The 25,994-nt window shown below is 43.4% G+C and overlaps 1 protein-coding gene across 1 annotated transcript; it reads left to right on the plus strand.

Moving 5' to 3' along the window:
* The first annotated feature begins 8,850 nt into the window (after positions 1-8,850).
* PTPN18 (protein tyrosine phosphatase non-receptor type 18) lies at positions 8,851-25,067 on the plus strand. Its single transcript, XM_017662116.3, has 15 exons — positions 8,851-9,133; positions 11,166-11,274; positions 11,532-11,608; positions 11,688-11,783; positions 11,898-11,936; positions 21,314-21,382; positions 21,934-21,996; positions 22,203-22,345; positions 22,705-22,771; positions 22,864-22,941; positions 23,026-23,115; positions 23,346-23,434; positions 24,083-24,291; positions 24,572-24,646; positions 24,870-25,067. Exons 1-15 carry the CDS (start codon positions 9,041-9,043, stop codon positions 24,935-24,937), a joined length of 1,365 nt encoding a protein of 454 aa, XP_017517605.2. The 5' UTR covers positions 8,851-9,040; the 3' UTR covers positions 24,938-25,067.
* The last annotated feature ends 927 nt before the right edge of the window (positions 25,068-25,994 follow it).

Consider the following 25,994-nt stretch of genomic DNA (forward strand, 5'->3'; position numbering starts at 1 on the left):
TTCTTTTTTTTGAAGGTTTCCTTTGCTGTGCAGAAGCTTATTAGTTTGATGTGGTCCCACTTATTCATTTTTCCTTTTATTTCCTTTGCGTGTGGAAATGTGTCCATAAAGAAATGTCTCATATTGATTGTTTATGCGATTCTTGCCTATGTTTCTTTCTTTTAAGAGTTTTATGGTTTCAATGTAGCGGGGGCAGAGGGGACACGGGAAAGGCAGTATAACACAGGGAAGACAAGTAATGATCTATAGCATCTTACTATGCTGATGGACAGTGACTGTAATGGGGTATATGGTGGGGACTTGATAATAGGGGTAGTCTAGTAATGATAATGTTTTTCAAGTAATTATACATTAACAATAGCAAAATAAAAAGAGTTTAATGGTTTCTTGTCTTACATTTAGGTATTTAATCCTTTTCAAGTTTACTTGCATGTATAATGTAAGAGTGATCTGGTATCATTGTCTTACACATCCAGTTTTCACAGCATCATTTATTGAAGAGACTGTCTTTTCCCCATTGTATATTCATAGCTCCTTTGTCATATGTTAACTGTCCATATCTGGCTGGGTTTATATCTGGGCTCTCTATTCTGTTCCATTGATCTATAGGTCTGTTCTTCTGGCAGTGCCATGTTTTAACCATTAACTTTGTATTATAGTTTGAAATCAGGAAGTATGATACTCTTAGCTTTGGTCTTTGTTCTCAAGATTGCTTTGGCTACTCAGGGTCTTTTGTGGTTCCATAAAAATTTTAAGATTATTTATTCTAGTTCATTGAAAATTACCATTGATATTTTGATAGGGATTGCATTGAATCTGTAAATTGCTTTGGGCATGATGGCCATTTTGACAATGCCTATCCATGGGCATTGGAGAAATTTCCATTTATTTGTGTCTTCTTCAGTTTTTCTTATCAGTGCCGTAATAGTTTTCAGAGTAAAGGCCTTTCACCTTGGTTAGGTTTATTCCTAGGTATTTTTTTATTTTTAATGCTATTGTAAATGGAGTTGTTTTCCTGATTTCTCTTTCTGGTTCATTGTTATTATATAGGAATTCAGCAGATTTTTGTGTATTGATTTTGTGTCCTACAACTTGGCTGAATGAAATTATTAGTTCTAACAGTTTTTTGTTGAAGTCTTTAGGGTTTTCTTTATATAGTATCATGTCATCCGCAAATAATTTTACTTCTTCCTTGCCAGTGTGGATGACTTTTATTTCTTTTTCTTGTCTGACTGCTGTGGTTAGGACTTCCGTAATGTGTTGGATGAAAGTGGTGAGAGTGGGCATCCTTGTCTTTTTCTGAACTTAAAGGAAAAGCTTTCAGTGATGTTGGCTGTGGGTTTGTTGTATGTGGCCTTTATTATGTTGAGGTGCGTCCCCTATATACTCACTTTGTTGAGAGTTTTAATCAAGAATGAATGTAGAATTTTGTCAAAAGTTTTTTCAGCATTGATTGAGATGATCATATGGTTTTTATCCTTTCTTTCATTAATGTGGTGTGCCACATCGATTTATGAATAATGTACCATCCTTGCATCCCTAGAATAAATCCCACTTGGTTGTGATGGGTGATCCTTTTGATATATTTTTGAATTTGGTTTGCTAATATTCTGTTGAGGATTTTTGCATCTGTACTCATCAGGGATATTGGTCTTTAGGGGTTTTTTTTGTTGTTGTGCTTTTGTTTTTAAAATAATACTGACCTCATAGAGTGAGTTTGGAAGTATTCCCTCCTCTTCTGTTTTTTGGAATTCTTTAAGGATAGGTATTAGCTAATGTTTGAATGTTTGGTAGCATTCATGCATGAAGCAATCTGGTCCTAGACTTTTGTTTGTTGGGAGCTTTTGATTACCAGTTCAATTTTGTTAGTAGTAATTGGTCTGTTCAGATTTTCTGTTTCGTCATGGGTCAGCTTTGGAAGATTGTGTTTCTGGGAATTTCTAGGTTGTCCAACTTATTGGCATATAATTTTTCATAGAATTCTTTTACAATGCTTTGAATTTCTATGGTAACTTCTCCAGAGGCTATTGACTATTGACTTAAAAAAAATCTGACCAGACATTTTCTATTCATTGTATTTTTTTAACCCAAAAGGGATCATGCTTTGTACACCATTCTTAAACTTGCTGTGTTTCCCTTTCATGGTCTCTTTAGGATACCTCCTAGATTGCGTAGGATATCTAGTACAGGTGAATCCACCTCCTTCTTAATGCCTGCACATTCAAGTTGTTTCCTGTTTTTACTACACAAACCCTGCTTCAGAAACATCATTGAACAGATGTGTGCATGGTTATGCAAGTATATCTGATGAGTACTTTACTACAAGTGGAATTTTGTCTTTAAAATGACCGTAGATGTTGCTGAATTGTCCTCCAAGAGGCTGTTTGTCTGGCCATTGCCTACAGAGCTAAATGCCTGTCTCCTGTGTCTTTTCCAGACCTGGGTACTCTCAGGTCTTTCATCTTTGCCAAGATCTAGTTGCAAAATGGTTTCCTAATTGGATTTGTATGTATTCAGTTATGATAGAGGTGGTTCATCCTTCCAAGTACTTATTAGTATTTCCAAATACTAATGTGTGTGTATGTGTATGCACGCGCTCACGCACTCTGTGACCTGTTTGCTCTCTCTTTGTATAGAAATAACTATTCAGCTCTATATTGATAGATTACTTTGAATCTATTAATTGTGGAAAAATTCAAACATACAAGAGCAGGTAGGACTGTACAGTGAGTCCATGAGCCTGGTTGACTGGTCTGGTTTCCTTCATAGCCCCACCTACTCCCTATGTCCACTCTAACTGGTTATTTAGAAGGAAACCCCAAATACTACATTATTTTATCCATAAATATTTCCATATATATCTCTAAAAAATAAGGGCTCAACAACATAGCAATGCCACTACCACACTTAAAAAATTAACAATTCCAAACACTGTATTTTATAAATATTATTATTTAACTAAATATATTATTTCAAACAGCCAGTTAGTGCTGATCTTTCCCTGATTACAGATTGTTGGTTTGAACCTAGGATTCAAATTAAGTCCATTCATTACAAATGGTTAACAAGTCTCTTGTCTTTTTTTTAATAACAGGTATATTGAGATATAATTCACACATCACATAGGTCACCCATTTAAAGTGTACAATTAAAGTTTTTTATTGTAATCACAGAGCTGTATCACCATCCTCATAATCTTATTTTAGAACATTTCGGCTCTTCTCAAACCCCACCCCATGTCATCCCCATCCCTTCCAAATGTCTCTATTCTCAGCCCCTGGTAACCACTAATCTACTTTTGGTCTCTATAGACTTGCCTATTCTAGACATTTCCTATAAATGGAATCATACAATATGTGGTGTTTTGTGACTGTCTTGTTTCACTTAGCATTATAATTTCAAAGTTTATTCATGTTACAGCATGTATCAGTATTTCATTTTTTTAAATTGCTGAATAATCCATGGTATGTATGTACCACATTTTATTTATCCATTTATCAGTTCAAATTTGGGTTGTTTATACATTCTGGCCATTATGAGTAATGCTGCTATTAGCATTTGTGTATGTCATAAGTCTCTTTTACTCTATAGAATTCTTTTTAATTTACTCAGGACTGGTTTGTTTTGTGGAGTTGTCACTGTCCGGGTGTTGCTGATCCTGTCCCTTTAGCATCATTTAACATGTTCTTGTGCCCTTGTGTTTCTACTAAATTAATATTTTGATTTAGAGGCTCAATAGGTACAGGTTCAAATTTTTTTCATAGGTATACTTGACGGGAATGTTGGGTTCTTTTACCAGGGGGCTCATAATGTCTGGGTGTCATCTTTGTGATGTTAGCGTACATTAATGTCATTGCCTAGTTCTATTAACTTACTATGGTTTGAAACTTGGTGCCTATTTTTAAGAAATTAGTGTGAAATCTTTTTTTGCATTATAGTTTCAAATTCCTTTTTGATTGTACATAGAAAAGTAATTTGTAGATGTGTGATGTGTGTATTATACTTTAACTAATACCTTATTAAATTTTCTAATAAGTCCTTATGGTTTTTCATAAGATTTCTAGAACCTTCTAACTGACAATGCCATATGCCAGTTACAGTGTTTTGACAGCCCTCCTCCTTCTAGTCCCCTACCACAGTGCATTGGCTAAGACTTCAGATCACCTAGCAGCAGCCACAGCATGAGATGCCCGCACCCTCACCTTACGTTTCATTACAGAAACCATTCCAGAGATGTTAGTGCTTACCCAGACATAGATGTGCACTTAATTCTCTGGTTTTGTAGTTCGGTGGCAGAAGCTGGTGCAGACAGATCCATACTTCCCTTTGGTTTTAATGCCACGGGCTCTGCATTCAGCACCCACAACAGGGCTGTTCAAGACCCCAGCCAGCCTGTGCTTAAAAACAGTGTGGCCAGTTGATCTTTTCCAAATAGTGTCACACACAGATGTGTGCTTGGGCTGGGCAAAAATCTGGTGTAGAAACTGCCAGCCAAGGACACAAAGCAGCCAGACTAGAAGTCCCAGCATCACTGTTGGAGCATTTGTTTGCTTGGAGCTCACAGGTACCCAAGCTGTCATCTCAGAGAAACCAGGGCTGAGTTTATTTCATCCAAAGGCATGTGCAAGCATCTCAGCCCACTCTGGGTGATGAAGATGCCCAGGCATAGCCCTGAAAGATGTCAGGCCAGCCTGGGGAAAAATTGGTATGAACATTTTAAGGATGTCATTTTTTAAAGATGAGGAAGAAGGCTTTCACCCTTCCTCCCTGAAGCAGAACTGGAGGGCAGTTTTGAGCTGGGGTTGGGAGAGGTGACAGTGGGACCAAGAAAGAGTAGGGTGGCTTTTTCCTTGACTGTTCCCCCAGCCTTGAGCTTCTGACCCTAGTCCCAGAAAGGGACCAGGAGGGATCTTCAACTGAGAACTCCTGAGAAAAGTTAGAGGAAACTAAAAAATGTCCTCCCAAAGGCAGTTAACTCCAATCACTGCCATAACTGGAAAGAATGGTGTTTTTGCTTTTGCCAAATGCCAGACTTGTGGATGGGCCAACAGGTTCTTAAAAGAGTGGAGCATTTGGAAAGTTTTTTCAAATGTATTCTTCCATTTTTTGGCCTAGCAGAAATAGGAAGCTAGAGAGGAACTGTACAGTAGGATTGTCAATAGTCTCAAATTATCTCCCCACAAGCTTCCATGGTTAAGGTGATATCTGCCAGGTTTCTCTATTGCAAGCTTACTATTTTTCCCTTTGCAACATAAGCACAGACTGGGTTCCTACAACACTGGGAAAGCTTCCCTGAGTACCCTCCAGCAGCACCCAGTTCATGTGACTCTTTTGAGTTCAATGAACACAGAGCTGACAAGCAGTTAGCAGACTGGCATGTGGCATGTGGCATTGGGGTGCTCAGGATCTTCAGGGGTAATGTCAGCTGCTCCTGTTCCATGGGATTGCCAGCAATAGGGTGAACAAGAGGGCCACCATCAGCAGTGAATCCCACTCCAAGAACACAGGTTGGAGTTCTGTGGAGAAGGGAGAGGTGGGATGGGGCAGGACTGCTGGAGGTGGCTTGGAGGCCTTCCCATCCCCCACACCCAACCTGAGCTTAGCAGAGGGCAAGCTAGGAAATTGCGAATGTTTGAAGAGAGAAAGGGTTGATCAGTATCAGGAGGGCAGGCAGGTTAGACAGCAAGAGTGGGGCATGGAGTGGGAATAAACATGCAGCCAGAAAGACAGGACACTCAGTGCTGCTGGAAGTACAACAGGTGGACCACAACCTCAGCCACTTCTGTTCACCGGCCAAAAGATCCCTAACCAGATAGACAGATCCCCAAATAGACAGACACATAGCCCCTGACTAGACAGATTGCCTCTAGATGGACAGAATTCCAAGGAGACGAACTCCATCAAAACTGACAGGCAGAAAAGTCTCTTGAATGTAAACATGAGCAACTTTTTTCCTGAACACATCTCCCTGGGCAAGGGAAACAAAGGCAAAAATGAACAAATGGCACTACTTCAAACTAAAAAGCTTCTGTACAGCAAAGATACCATCAGCAGAACAAAAAGGCATCCTACAGTATGGGAGAATATATTTGTAAATGACTTATCTGATAAGGGGTTAGCATCCAAAATATATGAAGAGTTCGCATACTTTAACACCCAAAAAACAACCTGATTAAAAAATGGGTAGGAGATCTGAACAGACACTTCTCCAAAGAAGAAATTCAGATGGCCAACAGGCACATGAAAATTGCTGCACATTGCTAATTATAAGGGAAAAGCAAATTAAAACCACAATGAGATATCACCTCACACCAGTTAGGATGGCCAACATGAAAATACATGAAACAAATGCTGGTGAGGATGTGGAGGAAGTGGAACCCTACAACATTGTTGGTGGGAATGTAAATTAGTTCAACCATTGTGGAAAGCAATATGGAGGTTCTTCAAAAACAAAAAACAGAAATAGCATTTGACCCAAGAACTCCACTCCTAGGAATTTACTGGAAGAAAACAAGATCCCTTATTCAAAAATACATATGAACCCTATGTTTATCACAGCACTATTTACAGTAACCAAGATAGGAAAGCAACCCAAGTGTCCATTAGTAGATGAATGGATAAAGATGTGGTACATATACATGATGGAATATTAGTCAGCCATAAAAATATCCTAGCATTTGCAACAGCATGGAATGGAGCTAGAGGGTACTATGCTCATTTAAATAAGCCAGATGGAGAAAGACAAGTACCAAATGATTTCACTCATTTGTGAAGTACAACAACAAAACAAACCTGAAGGAACAAAACGGAAGACTCACAGACTCCAAGAAGGGACAGCTGTTACCAAAGGGGAGGAGTTGGGGAGGGAGGGAGAAGAGGATTAAGGGGCATTATAATTAGCACACAATATAGGTAGGTCATGGGGAAGGTAGTATAGCATGGAGAAGACAAGTAATGACTGTAGCATCTTACTACACTGATGAACAGTGACTGCAATAGGGTGTGGGGGGAACTTGATAATATGGGTGAATATTGAAACCACAATGTTGCTCATGTGAAACTTTCATAAGATTGTTTATCAGTGATACCCTAATTTTAAAAAAAGATTGACAGCCAAAGAGACAAATTCTTGGACAGATAGGAAAGACACTCAACCACACATCCAGAAAGACCTGTGGGCAGATAACACCCCCACCCTCCAGCCAATTGGGAAGGTAACCCCAGGCAATGAAAAGGCAGAATCCGTCAAGGACAGCCAGCCTTCCCACCCCCTAACTGGGCAAAGAGATGTTACCCAAGCAGAGACACCCCACCCATCCAGTCAACTAACCACCCAGGCCTTTAGTTTGACATTCTTTCCTTTTGCCAGTAAGTCTTCAGCCTGTAACAAAATAGAAGGGTAGAGAGATCCTCCCCCAAGCCACATATACACAGATATTCCCACCCTAACCCCTACCTTACTTGATGAACAGACCCAGTCCCTAGAGGAACAGAAGATGCTCAGCTAGTCACCCCAAGTTGCTAGGTCAGCCTCCCTGCCCCTCAGTCACCAGTACTGATGGCCCTCTGACCCCTCAGTGTTGCCTCTGCTTCCCAGGTACCACCAGTTTCCAGTGACCACTGACCTCCAATAACACTACCAAGAGGGTACACAAAAACATTTCATGATCCCACAGTGGCTCTTCCCCATGTGTCTGGTGTCCACTAGTCCTGAGTGACTGCCATTATTATTCATGAGTGTTCGGAGACCCAAGTGTCCACGACTCCTCCATTGAGCCTCCACGTTTTCCCAAAGGTCACTGATACTTCTGTGTCTCACCTCCCTGAGTCTCCAACAGCCATCCATGAAATCTTAGTGATTTTCCTGATAGTCACTATTGGGCTCTGCAAAGGAGCCCTCAACGTTGATACATATAACAAATATAAACACTTAAAACATCTCTGAATTAAAACACTCTGATAACCCTAATGGATTAAATATGCACCCTGAGCCATGTCGACCCCTCAGTGACAAAGCACACCTCACTGGTCACCGTTTGATTCAACGACCTCCATCGAGCCTCCACAGACGCCCCCTCCAGTGACACCCTGGGAATTTACTTTCCTGACTCTGGAGAGGAGACCCGTGCTGGCTTGGTCCCAAGGCTCCCCTCCACTGTCCCCAGCCTCCCCTTGGTGACCCTGAGAATAGGGGAAGCAGCTGTCCGCCGGCGATTTCCTGTCCGTTTTCTGAAGGTAAGGGTATGGGACAGACAAAAAAGGGAAGCTCTTTAAAGCAGCGTTGAGAACGCCGTCCTCTGAAACCCACTTCCAGGGCCTCAGTTCTCAGTTTCCCGACAGGATTCTGTGGGCTGAGATCCTCAAATTGCAATTACCCTCTGGCTCCCCCAGCCCCTCCTAGCCCGAACCAGAAAAAGAGGGAACCTCAGGAAACACACATGTGAAATCCCACATCACTCCCACTAATTGTGAATTCACAGGAGCATACGTTTCCATTCGGTCTTTCACACAGCGTGCGTGTCCGGAGGGTCATTTTCCTTGCTGCCACTCCCCGACCTCTCTCAGACCCAGACGGGGTCCCCCAGGCAGGAGCTGTAGCTGCATCCCTGTGGCCGTCCCCACCCCCAGCTGCCGCGCTACTGCGGCGGAGCCTAGACAAGCTCTGGGGACACCGAACCGGGATGCTGTTCGCTCAGCGCGGGCCCTGCAAGGTTGGCCCAGGACGAGGACCCGGGTCAGAGCGGGAGGGAGGGTCCGTCGGGCTGTGAGGACTCAGTGGGCAAGCACGGCAGCCACGAAACGGGAAGCGCAGCGCTGGACCCGGCTCCCCGACCTCCCGGTCACCGGCGCCTGCGGGAGGGGCTGCGCGGGCTCCGCACGTCGTTGGCTGAAGGGGCGCGCCCTGCCGGCCGCTGCTCGCTTCTATTGGCTGGCGAGTGGGAGGCGGGGTCCCTGCCTCCAGCCTCGGGCTGCTCACCGTCTGTTGGATCTGCGAGCGCCGAGCACAGCGGCCAGAGCGGACCTCGCTGCCCGGGGCACCATGAGCCGCAGCCTGGACGCGGCGCGGAGCTTCCTGCATCAGTTGGAGGCTCGGGGCGGCCGGGAGGGGGCGGTCCTCGCCAGCGAGTTCAGAGTGAGTGGGCGAGTGTGGACGGCTGCGCGTCCGTCTTGACTCCCCGTCCTGGACAGTCCTCTGCGCCCGCGGCGCTTTACCTCTTCCCTCGCAGGGAGGCGTACTTCCCTCCCGCCCGCGCCTCTCTCTGTAGCTGCTCCTGTCTTTGCCTCACCCTCCTGCCCGCCAGGCCCCAGGGGCGAGGTCCGCGGTGGGCGGGGCCGGGCGGGGAGGAGGGAGAGGCTCACACGCCCTCTGGCCCTCGGCCCGCGCGGACGGGTCCTGTCGCTGGGTGGGGCGGGCGGGGCGCGCCAGGCCTGGAGTCCCACCGTCGCCCAAGCCCTCCGGGCGGCCTGGCTGCCACTCGGATGGTCCTGTGGAGGAAGGAGTCGGAAAAGCGGAACCAAAAGGCCTTGCTGCGGCGAGGGCGTGGACGCAGGTCTCTAACCTGAGCTGTGGCCCCGGGGCCCTTTCCCGGCCGCCCTGGCCTTGTATTTCCTAGGGGGAAATGTGGACGGCTAGGGACTACTCTGGCGTGAGGATTGAATAACTCTTGCGGGTAGAAAGTGTTTAGCACATCTTACGCGCTCACTGTGTTGGCGCCTTTTTCACTGGTTATAAATATTCTAAACATTACAGTGGGGTAGTGAAAGCCATTGTAAGGAATACTACTGCTGCATAGTGCACATGATGAGATGCTTTAAATGTAGTAACTTATGTAACAAATATAAAAACATTACAAATATATAAGCACAATATATGGTGACATGTATATCAAGTTTAGATATGTATGTGATATAAATAAATATACAAAAATAAGTGATAATATATGTATATGATACTTTATATAATGAATATATAATCATTAAATCAGTGAAAATACATAATAGAACCAAATTTATTAATTTTATTAATATAAAATAAATAAAAATAAGTAACATAATATGTTACTTCATAAAACAATAAACAAATACATATAAAGTTGTAATTTATAAAATAAGCAGTTACTCAGTTCCTAATATACAAAATGTAACAGGTTAAACAAGTATAAAATCTAAATAATTCACACAAATATAAAAATAGACTTTGTATTTTCAGTGTATAATAAATGCAAAATATATAATTTATTCAATATGAAAATGTACATGATGAATGTAAACATACAACACCCAGGTGGTACATGATGTCATGCTTGTCTAGGCCTGGGGTGGGTCTGGGGTAGGAGGCAGTGCTGAGGACCCTGCATGGGGAGGTTGGAGGTGAGCAATGGCAGCTCCCCCGGGCCAGCCTCCTACATTCACAGGAGACTCGGGCCTCTCTCAGCTTTCGTTTCTTCCTCTGTGTTGTACAAACAGCAGTAGAGGTACCCATTATTCTAGTGTCCATGAAGCCTTAAATAATAGTATGGGCATAAATGCAGCACTCAGAATCTGTGGCTGAAACCCAGTGGTGCCTTGGTAGGTGTTACTTATTATCATTATGATTATGAATACCTGATGATGGTGGTAATACAACATTCACTATGATAATCTAGCAATAATAAAAGTAACAGTATACATTAGTTACATAGTAACATCATACATAATTCATACGTACTGTATATTGTCATATGTATCCTATATCATTGTTTATTAATTAAGTACATAATGTTCCATTACAATTATTGTTTACGATACAGTGTGACATGGATTGAGTGTGCAGTGGGTAAATGCTGAGAGGTCTGAGTTCAATCCTCACTGTGCCACTTCCTGGCTTGGACTTTTGGCAAGTCATTCAAACATGTAGTGGCTCAGCTTCTCACCTGCAAGGTGAGGACGTCAATAATAGTACCCACTTCAGTGCCTGCAGCAGGGAGCCTGGCACAGAGAAAGCACTTTGAGTCGCTCTTATTATTGGATCATTACAACTGGCTGGGCCCTGTGCCATCTGAGAGTCTGTACTCACCTGCCCTGCCCGCACTTCCCATCCCCAAGTGCCTCTGTGTCCCAGGTCTCTGAGCGGGTCCCTTCTCCCTCTCTCCTCCTTGCCTTGCCCCTCACGTGCTTACCGCCAGGACATCCGTGCCCGCTCAGCCGCCTGGAAGACTGACAGTTTGTGCTCCACTGAGGCTGGCAGTTTGCCAGGGAACGTGAGGAAGAACCGCTACAAAGACGTGCTACCCTGTAAGTCCAGGCCTCGGGAGCGTGCCTGCTCCGTCCTGGCCCTAGCGAGCCCTGCGCGCTTCGAGACTGGTCTCCCAGTGTGCTTCCTCCGAGTCAGACCGGGGATCCCCAGCGCTGCTCCTCCGAAGCCCTGACAAGGGCATCTCGATGGGAACCTGACCAGGGGTGCCGCCCCCGCTGGCTTTCATCTGGGAGGCTGTTGGGGCCTTGGTACCGCTGTTGCCCCCAAATCATGTGTCTCCCTTTCCTGCTGGCAGATGATCAGACACGAGTGATCCTCTCCCTGCTGCATGAGGAGGGCCACAGCGACTACATCAATGGCAACTTCATCCGGGTCAGGCTGGGAGTCAGGGAAGGGGTGGACATGGTGGAGGGTGACAGCAGGATCTCGGTAGTGAACTTAGCCTTTGCAGGGCACAGATGGAAGCCAGGCCTACATTGCCACGCAAGGACCCCTGCCTCACACCTTGCTAGACTTCTGGCGCCTGGTCTGGGAGTTTGGGGTCAAGGTTAGCTCTGGAGGAGGGTGAGGTGGGGCCACCATCTGGAGTCCTCCCTTGGCCTTACTTACCCCCATCCCCTAACCCAAATCATCTCCCTCTCCCCTTACCCCTCTTGTGTAGGTGATCCTGATGGCTTGTCGAGAGATGGAGAATGGACGGGTAGGTGTCCTTAGCCCCCTAGAATGCTTCCTTGTGCAGGGAGGAGGCAGAGGAAATATTGCCAGGTCCTTCCTCATCCCAAGACTCAAGGGCCCAGTTCTTGGAATGACCCCACTGTAGCTCTGTTTAAAGCCCACTATTACTCTCTAATTTTTTGTTGATCTTTCTCCTTGTATTCATGGGGCTCCTCCCTCTGGTGTTGGCAACCCCTCTCTTGTTAGTCTTTCCTCCCCCTTCCACAATACAAATGGTAAGGCCCTATGACACTGTGACCTCCTTGGTACAGCTCTGCGCTCTCGCCCCACCTTTCTCCCCTTTCATCCCTCTGTTCTACCTGTTCTGGAAGTGCTGGGGACAGCTTCAGCTCAGGGCCTGTGCCTTGGCTGTTTTCTCTGCCTGGGGCATTCTTCCCCTTGGCTTGCTCCATTACCATCTTCAGGTCTTTGTCAAATGCTACTTCCTCCATGAGAGGAATTATTTCACACCATTTAAAACTCCCAGGACTCCCACTCTCCTTCCCTGGTCCTACTTTCCTTTGTTTTTTTTTTTTTTCATAATTCCTACCACTTCCTAACATGCAAGACAATCTACAGATGTGTTATATACATTGTTTATTCTCAGTATCCCTGATTAGAAGAAAGTTCCATGAGGGCAGGGATCTTTGTTTTGCTGTTAGTATAAATTAGTTACTCAATACATGTGTCAACATGGAAGGCACTGGTTTCTGCATCCTGGCCTGCTCCGTGGGGAGGGGTGTGTGGTGGGGTAAGTATTGCCCTGGATTGACTGGGTTGATCATGGAGTCTGTATAATCTGTAGTGATGTGCCCCTTTTGTTGTTTTTTCTATCTCTACCATATCACTCTGGCTAGTGTAAAGACTTTTATACTAACTTTAGCTGTTGTAGTAAATCTGTCCTGCTGCCTGTTTTGGTAAATAAAATGTATTGTAATACAGTCACATTAGTTTGTTTACACATTGTCTATACCTTTCTTTCATGTTACAATGGTAGAGTTCAGTAGTTGCAAATTAGATTGTATGGCTCCCAAAGTGTAAAATATTTATTATCTGGCCCTGTATAGAAAAAGTTAGACCATTTCTTTGCTAGAGGGTATTAATTTTATTTTTTCAAAGAACCGGCTTTTAGTTTTATTCTTTTGCTCCATTTTTTTCATTTTCTGTTTCATCAATTTCTTCTTTTACCTTTATAATTTCCTTCATTCTGGTTATTTAGGTTTAACTTGCACTTTTTCTACTTTCTTAAATGGAGATCATTGATTTTGAGATTTTTCTTTTTTTATATATATAAGCACTTATTTTTTTTCTTTTTCTTTTGGTATCATTAGTGTACAATCACATTAGCAACATTGTGGTTACTAGATTACCCCCATTATCAAGTCCCCACCACATACCCCATTACAGTCACTGTCCATCAGTATAGTAAGATGCTATAGAGTCACTACTTGTCATCTCTGTGCTATATTGCCTTCCCCGTGCCCCCCCTACGTTATGTGTGCTAATCGTAATGCCCCTTATTCCCCTTATCCCTCCCTTCCCACCAACCCTCCCCAGTCCCTTTTCCTTTGGTAACTATTAGTCCATTCTTGGGTTCTGTGAGTCTGCTGCTGTTTTGTTCCTTCAGGTTTTGCTTTGTTGTTATACCCCACAGATGAGTGAAGTCATTTGGTACTTGTCTTTCTCTGCCTTGCTTATTTCACTGAGCATAATGCCCTCTAGCTTTATCCATATTGTTGCAAATGGTAAGGTTTGCTTTCTTCAATGGTGGAATAATATTCCATTGTGTATATGTACCACATCTTCTTTATCCATTCATCCACTGATGGACACTTAGGTTACTTCCATTTCTTGGCTATTGTAAATAGTGCTGTGATAAACATAGGGTTGCATATGTCTTTTTGAGACTGGAATCCTGCATTCTTAGGGTAAATTCCTAGGAGTGGAATTCCTGGGTCAAATGGTATTTTTATTTTGAGTTTTTTGAGGAACCTCCTTACTGCTTTCCACAATGGTTGAATTAATTTACATTCCCACCAGCAGTGTAGGAGAGTTCCCCTTTCTCCACATCCTTGCTAACATTTGTTGTTTGTTATAGGCACTTAATATTATTCATTTTCTCTAAGCACTGCTTTTGCTACACATCTCACAAACTTTTGTCTTCTTTTTCAATTACTTTTAAATATTTTATTATTTCCCTTGTGATTTCTTCTTTGACCCCATGGTTTTTTGACCATGGCTATGTTTAGTTTCCAGATATTTGGGGACTTCTCCTTTATCTTCTTGTTATTAATTTTTAATTAGTTCTATTGTGATCAAACTATTTTATATGAGTTCAGTTCTTTTAAGTATTCTGGAACTTCTTTTATGGCTATGAATATGGTCTATCTTGGTAAATATTCTGTATACACTTCAAAAGAGTGTGTATTATGCTTGTGTTGAGTGTAATGTTCTATAAATATCAATTACATCAAATTGCGTCTTTTTTGAAAGACATTTTAATAACTTTTATATTTTCACTGTTATCTTACATTTCTTTACTGATTTCTTTTCTGTAAATATTCTATCAGTTGCTGAGAGAGGGGTGTTGAAATCTCCCAGGTATTTTATAACTGTCAATTAGGACAAGTTTGTCAATAGTATTATTCAAATCTTACTTCTTACTATTTTCTTAGTATGTTTTGCCTGCTCACCCTATTATTTGTTAAAAGATAAGTGTTGAAATCTCCAATTCTAATTTTGGACTTACCTATTTCTTTTAGTTCTGTCAGTATTTGCTTAAGGTATTTTAAATCTACAATTTAGGGCATATACACTTAGGATGATGGCTTCCTGTTGAAGCAAGATATTTCCAATATGTAATGTCCCTTTAATATCTGGTAATATCCTTTTTCTGAAGTGTACTTTAATATTAATAGTTAACCATTTAAATTACTTTAGAGTGCGTAGTATCTTATTCCAGTCTTTTACTTTTTATCTATGTCCACCTTTATTTTTTATTCATCTTATTTTACTTTGATATCATTAATCTACAATTACATGAAGAACAGTATGTTTACTAGACTCCCCCCATCACCAAGTCCCCCCCACATACCCCATTACAGTCACTGTCCATCAGCATAATAAGATGCTGTAGAATCACTACTTGTCTTCTCTGTATTGTATAGCCCTTCCCGTGTCCCCCGCTACATTGTGTCTGCTACTAGTAATGACCCCTTTATTTCCCCCTTATCCCTCCCTTCCCACTCATCCTCCCCTGTCCCTTTCCCTTTGGTAACTGTTAGTCGATTCTTAGGTTCTGTGAGTCTGCTGCTGTTTTGTTGCTTCATTTTTTTTCTTTCTCCTTATGCTCCACAGATGAGTGAAATCATTTGATACTTGTCTTTTTCTGCCTGGCTTATTTCACTGAGCATAATACCCTCTAGCTACATCCATGTTGTTGCAAATGGTAAGATTTCTTTTCTTTTTATGGCTGAATAATATTCTACTGTGTATATGTACCACATGTTCTTATCCATTCATCTACTGATGGACACTTAGGTTACTTCCTTTTCTTGGCTATTGTAAATAGTACTGTGATAAACATATGGGTGCATGTGTCTTTTTCAAACTGGGCTCCTGCATTCTTAGGGTAAATTCCTAGGACTGGAATTCCTGGGTCAAATGGTATTTCTATTTTGGGCATTTTGAGGAACCCACATACTGCTTTCCACAATGGTTGACCTAATTTACATTCTCACCAACAGCGTAGGAGGGTTCCGCTTTCTCCACAACATTGCCAACATTTGTTGTTGTCTTTTGGATGGTGGCCATTCTAACTGGTGTGAGGTGATACATCATTGTGGTTTTGATATGCATCTCTCTGATGATTAGTGATGTGGAGCATCTTTTCATGTGTCTGTTGGCCATCTGAATTTCTTCTTTGGAGAAGTGTCTGTTCAGATGTGCCCATTTTTTGATTGGATTATTTGCTTTTTGTTTGTTGAGGTGCATGAGCTCTTTAAATATTTTGGATGTCAACCTTTTATTGGATCTGTCATTAATATATTCTCCCATACTGTAGGATGCCTTTTTGTTCTGTTGATGGTGTCCTTTGCTGTACAGAAGCTTTTCAGCATGATATAGTCCCACTTGTTCATTTTTGTTTTTGTTTCCCTTGCCTGGGGAGATACGTTCATGAAGAAGTTGCTCATGTTTATGTCCAAGAGATTTTTGCCTATGTTTTTTTCTAAGAGTTTTATGGTTCCTGACTTACATTCAGGTCTTTGATCCATTTTGAATTTACTTTTGTGTATGGGGTTAGACAGTGATCCAGTTTCATTCTCTTACATGTAGCTGTCCAGTTTTGCCAACATCAGTTGTCGAAGAGGCTGTCATTTCCCCATTGTATGTCCATGGCTCCTTTATCATATATTAATTGACCATACATATATGTTTAGGTTAATATCTGGACTCTATTCTGTTCCACTGGTCTGTGGGTCTGTTCTTGTGCCAGTACCAAATTGTCTTGATTACTGTGGCTTTGTAGTAGAGCTTGAAGTTGGGAAGTGAGATCCCCCCTGCTTTATTCTTCCTTCTTAGGATTGCTTTGTCTATTTGGGGTCTTTGGTAGTTGCATATGAATTTTAAAACTATTTATACCAGTTTGTTGAAGAATGCTGTTGGTACTTTGATAGGGATTGCATTGAATCTGTAGATTGCTTTAGGCAGGATGGCCATTTTGACAATATTAATTCTTCTTAGCAAAGAGCATGGGATGAGTTTCCATTTTTTAGTGTCTTCTTTAATTTCTCTTAAATGTGTCTTGTAGCTTTAAGTGTTGCCCACCTTTATTTTCAAACTGTGTTTCTTGTAGAAGACATATTATAAGGACTTACTTGTTATTCAGTCTGACAATCTCTGCCTTTAATTAGAGTATTTGGTCTTTAATATAATTATCAATAAAGTTGGGTCTAAATCTACCATCTTGCTATTTGTTTTCTATTTGTTCTGTCTGTTTTTTGTTCCTTCTTTTCTGTCTTCTTTCATATGGAGAATATTTGTGAGATAATTTCATAGTCATCATTTAATCTTTAGTTTACTGTTTTGTATTATGTGCTGATTAGTGGCATTTGTGTTTACAATGGATATCTTTAATTTGCTACAGTCTTCATTTAAATAATATGCCATGTCATATAAATTGTGAGAACTTTACAGTAGCATATTTTAATTTTCCCTTTCCATGCTTTGTACCATTGTTGCCATAGATTTAATTCCAAGTATAAAATATACTCCATAGTATACTATTATTTTTGCTGTAGATTATCTTTTTTAAAAAACAGCTTTATTGAGATATAATTCATCTATTTAAAGTGTGCAGTTAAATTGTTTTTAGAATACTCCTGAGTTATGCAACATTACCATAGTAAACTTTGGAACATTTTTATCACCCCATAAAAAAACCCTGTATTCATTACAGTGACTCCCTTTTTCCCACCAGCCTCCATCCTAGACAATCTCTTACCTATTTTTGGTTGCTATAGATTTACCTACTCAAAACTTTTCATATAAATGGAATCACAGGATATGTTGTGTTTTGTGACTGGCTTCTTTCCTTACCATAATATTTTTAAAGTTCAGGAATGTTATAAAATGTGTCAATACTTCACTCCTTTTTATTGCTATGTAATAATCCAGTGAAGGGATCTACATTTAATGATCTATTCATTAATTTATAGATTTTGGGCTGTTTCCACTTCTTGGCTGTTATGAATAATGCTGTTATGAACATTAGTGTGCAAGTTTTTGTGTAGAAGTGTATTTTCAATTCTCTTGGGTGTATTCATAGAAATGGAATCTATGGGTCATATGCTACTCTATTTTTAATATTTTGATGAACTGCCAAACTGTTTTCAACAGCATTCCAATCAGCAATGTATGAGGCATTCAGTTTCTTCACATCTTCACCAACACTTGTTATTGTCTATTTTTTTATTATAGCCATCCTACTTGATATGAAGTGGAATTTCACTGTCTTTTTAAAAAATTGTGGTAAAATATACATATTATATTTGCCATTTTAACCATTGCAAGTATACAATAGAGGCATTAAGTACATTCACATTTTTGTCAGTACTATCTATTTCCCAAATGTAGTCACCATCCCAAATGTGAATAACCCATGTAACAATTACTCCCTATTCTACCTCCCCCAGATCCTGATAGCCTTTATTCTATTTCCTGTCTCTATTAATTTGACTGTTCAAAGTGGAATCATAGAATACTGGTCCTTATGTATCTGGCTTATTTCACTTATTATGATTTTTTCAAGTTTCATCCATGTTGTAGCATGGATCAGAGTTTCTTTTTAATCCTAAATAATATTCCATTAACATATATACCACATTCTATTTACCCATTCATCTGTTGATGGACATTTGGGTTGTTTCTGCCTTTTGGCCATTGTGAATGCTGCTGCTGTGAGCATTGGTGTATAAGTATCTGCTTTGAATCCTTGTTTCCAGTTCTTTTGGGTAAATATAAGAAGTAGAATTGCTGGATCATATGGCAATTCTGTGTTTATTTTTTCCACAATGATGGCACCACTTTACACTCTCGCCAGCAAGGCGTATGGGTTCCACTTTCTCCATACATTCACAAACACTTATTTTCTGTTTTTGTTTTATTTGGGTGGGAAGTGGTATCTCATTGTGGTTTTGGTTTGCATTTACCTGAGGATGTGAACATCTTTTCATGTGCTTATTTATCTTATCTGGACAAATACCTGTTCAGATCTTTTGCCTATTTTTTAATTGGGTTACTGTTTATTGAGTTGTGGGAGTTCCGGCTGCAAGCCTCTTATCAGCATATGATTTACAAATATGTTTCCCATTCTGTGAGTTGTCTTTTTATTTTCTAGATAGTGTCCTTTGAAGCACTTTTTAATTTTGAGGAATTCCAGTCTATTGTTTTGCTTCTGCTTTTGGTGTTGTATGTAAAGAAGTCATTGCATAGTCAAAGGTCCTAAAGAGTTACTCCTATATTTTCTTCTAATTGTTATATATTTTTAGCTCCTGTGTTTAGGTCTTCGATTCATTTTGAGTTAATACTTGTATATCGTGTTAGGCTGGGGTCCAATTATGTTGAGTGTAGATATCTAGTTGTCTTAGCACCATTTAACAGACTATGCTTCCCTCATTGAATCTTCTTGATATCCTTATTAAAAATCAGCTGATAAACAAAAGTATTTATTCTGGGATACATCTATCTTTGTGCCAGTACTACATGTTTTTTATTGTAGCTTTGTAGTAGGTTTTGAAATCATGGAAGTGTGAGGCCTCCAATTTTGTTCTTTTTTCAAGATTGTCTCGGCTATTCTGGGTTAACTTGCTTTGCAGAAAAGTTTACATGGCAGGCATAACTGTTTATGCTATAAAGGGCTTTCTGCAAGGTTGGCTTTTGGCTGGAAGTTAAATTTCTCCTAAGAGTGGCTTACTACGCGTAAATCTTTATACAAGCAATGTGTTTTATGTGAACGCCTGTTTTCCCTCTGGGAGTCTGAAGTTGTGGTACATGTTAGTCAGAGGGTGCCTATGTACCGCATAGAGTACCCCACAAAAAAACTTGGGACACTGAGTCCCTCATGACCTTCCCTGTGAACATTTCACACATACTGTCACAACTCATTGCTGAGGAATTAAGCACATTCTGAGTGACTCCATGGGGAGGGGACTCTTGGAAACTGGCACCTTGTTTCCCATAGACTTTGTCCCATACACTTTTTCCCTTTGCTGATTTTATTCTGTATCCTTCCACTGTAATAAATCACAGCCATGAATGCAACTCTGTGCTGAGTCCTCTTAGTGAATCATCAAACCAGGGGGTAGTCTTGGGTATCCATGACATACTCTTTAATGTTAACATGTTAATGTTAAGATCAGCTTACCAATATCTTCAGAAATTCCATAGTATTTTGTTTATTTTCCCTAGGATTCATTGACCTTGTCTTTGTGTTCATGGTTTCCTTAAATTTGGAAAATTTTCTACTATTTCTTCAAATATAGTTTCTGTTCTCCCTTCCTTGTGGACTTCAGGTACATATGTATTAGACCACTTGTCTACCTCCAAATGTAACTGATTGTTCTTTTATTTTCTAGTCATTTTTTTCATTCATTTTGGATAGTTTGTATTATTATCTCTTCATGTCCAGTGCTGAGTGTCCAATCTGCCATTAGACAGTGAAATTTTCATTTCATAAATTTTATTTTTTCTTTCTAGGAGTCCCATTTGGGTCTCTTTTAATGTATGTCACTTTTCATTGCATTCATCTTTTGAGTATATTTCATCTTTGAGTATATTTATATTAATAAAAGATGTTTTAGGGGCTTTCTTTCTCTTGTCATCTCTACTAGGTCTTTTTGTATTAACTGATTTTTCTTATTATGGGTCATTTTTTCTTCTTTGTATGCCTAGTTTTTATTGGATGCTTGATATTTGTAGTTTTACATGGGTCAACTGTTGGATTTTGTTGTCTTCCTTTAAAGTGTTGAACTTTTTCTGGAAAGCAGTTACTATTGGATGTTTAGACACTTTAAGGTTTGTTCTTATGCTTTAAAAGGGCAGGTCTAAGTAAACTTTATTCTAGAACTAATGTTGCTCTACTTCCAGTATGTGGTCCTCTTAGGTTCCATACTGAATGCCCCTTGTAATCAGTCAGTCTCTCTACTCTAACTGGGGACAATGTAAATTATTTTGGTCCTATTGTGAGCTCTGGGAAATGTTCATCTTATATGTCCCTAGTTATTATTCTTTCATGGGAAGTTTTTCTTGCCTAACCTCGCAGGGTTTTGTGTTATATGTGCTCGGATTATCTTTCGCTAAATACCCAAGGTGACTACTATGAAGGCTTCTGGTGTTTTTTGCTTTTCTTTGCATACCTGTTCTTTCCAGGACTGCCTTTCAAATTCTAGCTGCCTTGACTTTCCTGAGCCATGATTTCTGGCTCCTCAACTCAGTGGGGTCATTTGGCTCTCTGTGTCCTGCAGCCTGGTGACTGCACTCTAGGCAGTAAGCTGGGGTGGTCATAGGGTTTGATTCCCATGTTAAGTGGTCGCAGTCCTGCAATGCCTATATTTTGTCATTTTTTTAGTTACTTATAGTAGACATTCTGCATTGTCTTCCTCCTGGTTAGTTAGAAGCTAGAGTCTGTTAATGATTAGTCTGAGGAGGCTCTGCCAGCTGGCCTCCATTAGAGCTGTAGCTGCCTGTGCTTCTACCAGTAATGCTGCCTGGGCTGTCCGGTGGGGGGGTTGCTTGTACTGAGCTGGAACTCTGAAGAAGACTGCCCCTTTCCACTCTCCGTCCTTTCTCCCTTGCCTTTTGCAGAAAAAGTGTGAGCGTTACTGGGCCCAAGAACAGGAACCACTACAGATTGGGCTTTTCTACATCACTCTGGTGAGCTGGGGCGGAGGTGGGAACAGTGTTTTATGGAGTCTTGGATGTGGGAGGTTTCATGAGAGACACTCAGAGTGGAAAGATTTTGGGCTGGGACTGAAAGATGAACAGCTTTCCCACAGTCCCTCACACTACAGGGAACACTGTATTAGTATGCAAATAGTCAGAACTTAGTATATGCATTGCTTTTTATTTTAGCTATGGTGAGAGGTAGGTTATCTCTGTAATATAAACATGCCTGGTTAGATGCTTAGTCACTATCTCCCTCACCAATTCAGAAGACTCAAGAAAACCTTTCACCTCAAGTCTTATGTGCAGTTGTTACTTAACACAATGAAACTTTTTAGAACAAAGTAAATCTTTTTCACTGTAAATGACCTTGTTCCTCTTCCTCCCTCCTGTCAAATGTTTTCTTCCCAAAAGCCATGGGGAATGTTTGAGCTAAATGAATTTTTTAAAATGTTGTATTTGATTTTTAATCAGAAATGTTTTGTTGTAAATTTATCTCATGATGCCTGTAATGTTCATTCTTCCCCTTCCCACGTCCTTAGACAAGAGAGACATGGATGAATGCAGACATAATTCTCAGGACCCTCCATGTCACCTTTCAGAAGGTACTGAAAGAGGAGAAGGCTCCCACATGAAGAGAGCTGTTACCTCTGTTTTCTTGTCTGTTAAGATGGGCTTTAACAAAGTACCCATCTTCTCAGTTATCATCTGTTGGATTAAAATGGAGGATGTTCAGAACTGGGCCTAACATGTAGTAGGTACTCAACAGTGCTTTTCTTTTGTCCTTTACCCCTCTTCTCCTGTGTTTCAGGAATCCCGTTCTGTGTACCAGCTGCAGTATATGTCCTGGCCAGACAGAGGGGTCCCCAGCAGTCCTGACCATTTGCTTGCCATGGTGGAGGAAGCCCATCGCCTCCAGGGCTCTCGGCCCAGCCCCCTCTGTGTCCACTGCAGGTTTAGGAAATGGGCTTTATGGGGGTCTGGCAAGATGGAGGGGATGTGGAGTAAGAAAGGCAGTGCAGGGCTTAGAGCCAGTCCTACAGTCTGAGTGTCTATTCTGAGAAACCTGAGATCACACTTGCTCACACGGTCAGCATGTATTGGTATAGACTGCCTTCTGGGGAGTGAGCACTGTGGATGCCTGATAAATGTGAGCAATTATTAAGTTTTTCCTTTTAAAGTCCAGGGATTCTAGGAATCAAAAGGTGTTGCAGGGGATTCCCCATTAGAGCTCTCACCCCAGTCCCAAATGCCCTATGTGAAAGTGGTTGTGGGCAGCACTGACCAAGCTTGCTCTGAATCTCACTCGTCAGCGCTGGCTGTGGGCGGACAGGTGTCCTGTGCACTGTGGATTATGTGAGGCAGTTGCTCCTGACCCAGGTATGAAGAAAGTGTATGTGTGTGCACTGTGGCCAAAAGTGTGGTCTCATGCCCATGAGGCCCTACTTACGTGCTACGTCTCTCTGCCCCAGATGATCCCACCCAACTTCAGCCTCTTTGATGTGGTCCTTGAGATGCGCAGGCAGCGGCCTGCGGCTGTGCAGACAGAGGTGTGAGCCTTGGGTTTTCCTCTTTGAAAGGACACATCCCTTCTCTTGTTCTCCCTTTATGGTGACCCCTCTATCCCCCACCAGGAGCAGTACAGGTTCCTGTACCAGACTGTGGCTCAGATGTTTTGCTCAGCACTGCAAAACACAGGTCCCCAGTACCAGAACCTCAAAGAGGTACCCAAACCCCCTAGCTACTCTCCTTCTGTCCACCATGGCACCCATGGACTGCTTCTGAGAGCAGGGGCTGACTCACTCTGATATCCACCTTTGTCTTCTTCCTTGCTCCCTTAGCAGACCATCCCCTCTTAAGCTGACCCCACAGTGACGTCCACGGTCACCTTCATGTCAGGGCTTGGATGGTTTCCTTGGAAGCCTCACGCTCTTACCATCCTGTCCTTCCCCAGAATTGTGCCCCACTCTACGATGATGCCTTGTCCCTCGGGATTTCTCAGGCCCTTCCTGTCATACTTCGAGCACCAGGCAGCGTCCTCAGGTACCTAGCTCCACCCCTCATTCTTCCCTTTCCAATTTCTCATGCTTTCATGCTCCCTGTCTTCACTGTTAAGTTTACCAAATAGCCACTGGCCCTTTGAAGAGAGCTCTGCTGACCCTGCCCAAGATGACTCTACTCCCTGCCTCCGTGGCTGGCCCTGTGCTCCCATGTCGGCCCTTTCCTTGCCCCTTCCGCCCTCCACCTCCCAACAGTTAATTCAGCAAACATTTCTAGATGCTGCCCCTTTGTCAGGTGTCATGCCAGGTGCTCCACGGACAGTGACCCTCCTTTGCAGCAGACAAGTTAAACCTTCCTCCTTGAGACCAGCTCTCTAATCTCAGGCCATCCCCTTCCTCCCGTTGAGGGCGGACGCCACTTCCTCATTCTTCTATTCACTAAACATTTACAGAAACGACCACCCCTCAATACCGATGCCCTGCCCATTCACCTGCCAAGTCGACCCCTCCCCTCCTTCATCTACCGGACTTGCGGCCGCTGGGGACACAGAAACGAGAGCCCCTCACCCCCAGCCGCCTGCCGCCCCTCCAGAGCGGCGCGCCGCCGGGGCGGAGAGGAAGCCTGCGGTTTGCGCTCTCCCCCCGCCCCCCGGCCGCCGCTTCACTTCCTCCCCGCCCTCCGCACCCGCAGGAGCATCTCTGTGCCCGCGCCCCCGGCCCGCGCCATGGCCGACACGTACGCGGCCGTGCAGAAGCGCGGGGTCCCCAGCGCGGGCGCGGACGGAGCGCCGCTCTACAGCCAGGTGACCCCGCGCGGGCGCCGACCCCAGGCTCCCGCGGACGACGCGCGCCGGTCCCAGGCTCCCGCGGACGACGCGCGGCGGACACCTCCCGGCTTTGGTGAGTGGAGGCCGAGGTGCCCGTGGTAGTCCGCCCTGCGGCGGCCGCGAGCACCCGCACTCGCAGGTCCGCGCGCCCACGCCTCCGGGACTGCGGGCCTCACCTGGCCACGCCCGGAAGTGCCCCGGGCGCACCGTAGCCTCCAGGCCATCCGGTGTCTCGGCCCCGCCCCTTCCGCTCCCATCCTGCCTCGTCGGGCCGAAGGAGGCGTCTCGGTTCCTGGATGGGTCCTTAGAGCTTGGTGGGTTGGTTAATCTTGGGTCTGGTTTCCTGTTTGCAGTTCCGGTTGACCAGAGGCCAGCCGGGCCCGGCGCCTATGAGGATGTGGTGGACGGAGCTCAGAGCAGTGGGCTAGGTAAGTCAGTCAAAGCCCGGCTCGCTGGGACTCTGTAGCTTTGACTGAACCCCAGGAGTTTGAGGTGTAGGGATGGTGACATGGGGCTCACACTCGTGGAGTCCCGTGGATGTGGCTGCAGTAAACCAGGAGGGCACAAAGGCTTGGAATGGCCTTCCAGAAGTTACCTACCTCTCCACACCTCAGCCACTCCGCGAGACCCATGGTGCCCTTCCTCTTCCAGGCTTCAACCTGCGCATTGGAAGGCCTAAAGGGCCCCGGGACCCTCCTGCCGAGTGGACCCGGGTGTGAGTGTTGCACCCCACCTGCCTATTGCCCCACAGGGGCTTCTGGACAGCTGACAGCCATTCTCTGCTGTGTGAAGTGCTGGGAAGGGGAATGTGGGTCCTGGATTAAAATAAAAGTTTCTCAGGGTTGGAAATGTGGGGGCTTTGCCCCAGTGATTATAAATTATAACGTTTAAGGCTTGAGGTTGGGGAAGATAGTTGGGAGATAATGGCTGGTGAGGCTATGATGAACAGATTCAAGAATGAGCATCTGGAATGGGCCCAAGCCCAAGGGACTAAACTCAGCTCCCAGTTGTGATGGGGAAGATGGGCAGATGGGTTTCTGAAGACCGTCCCCATCACCACATAGTGGACTAGCCCATTTCAGTGTTTGAGCCTCCCTCACTCAAGACACTCAGCTAGGCACAGAGAGATGGATCCTGAGAAGGAATGATGGAACCCCCATTCTCCATTCAGACAGCTCCACACTAGGCATAACAGCAGGCAAGTTGATTGATTTCAGACAGGTAAAAAGATCTCCAGGTGCACAGACAGATGGATGCCCAACCTGGACAGGCAAATAGCCATACCCCTAGACAAGCAGACCTTCAGAGGGAAGCCCATAGCTGGATGGATGGACCCCCAGCCAGAGAGAGAGACCAACCAACAGCCTGATAGACTGCCCCCAGCCAAAGGGACTGTCAAAAAGACATCTTCTTCCCAGCTAGGCAGCCAGCCAAACACCATCCAGATGTATTGTTAGGTGGACAGACTCCTAAACACATGAACAGATTCCCAGCTGAACAGACAGACCCCAAGCTAGGTGGCTGGACATACTGACAGACTCTCCACTAGTCAGAACAACTTGATTGCACAGATAACCCTAACCGGCTAGCCATCCTCCCAAGTGGCAGACAGGTAGATTGAACCCACCCACTCACCAGGTGCACAGAACCCACATTTTAACAAGTTGATACACCTCCTGCTGGTAAGACAGCCAGGTGGGCCCCCAGGCAGTCAACAGGCCAGATGGACAGATGGACCCTCAGATCAGCATTGTGAGCCAGGCATTCCCCCACTTT

Source organism: Manis javanica, chromosome 8 (assembly GCF_040802235.1).
Source record: "Manis javanica isolate MJ-LG chromosome 8, MJ_LKY, whole genome shotgun sequence".
NCBI lineage: Eukaryota > Metazoa > Chordata > Mammalia > Pholidota > Manidae > Manis > Manis javanica.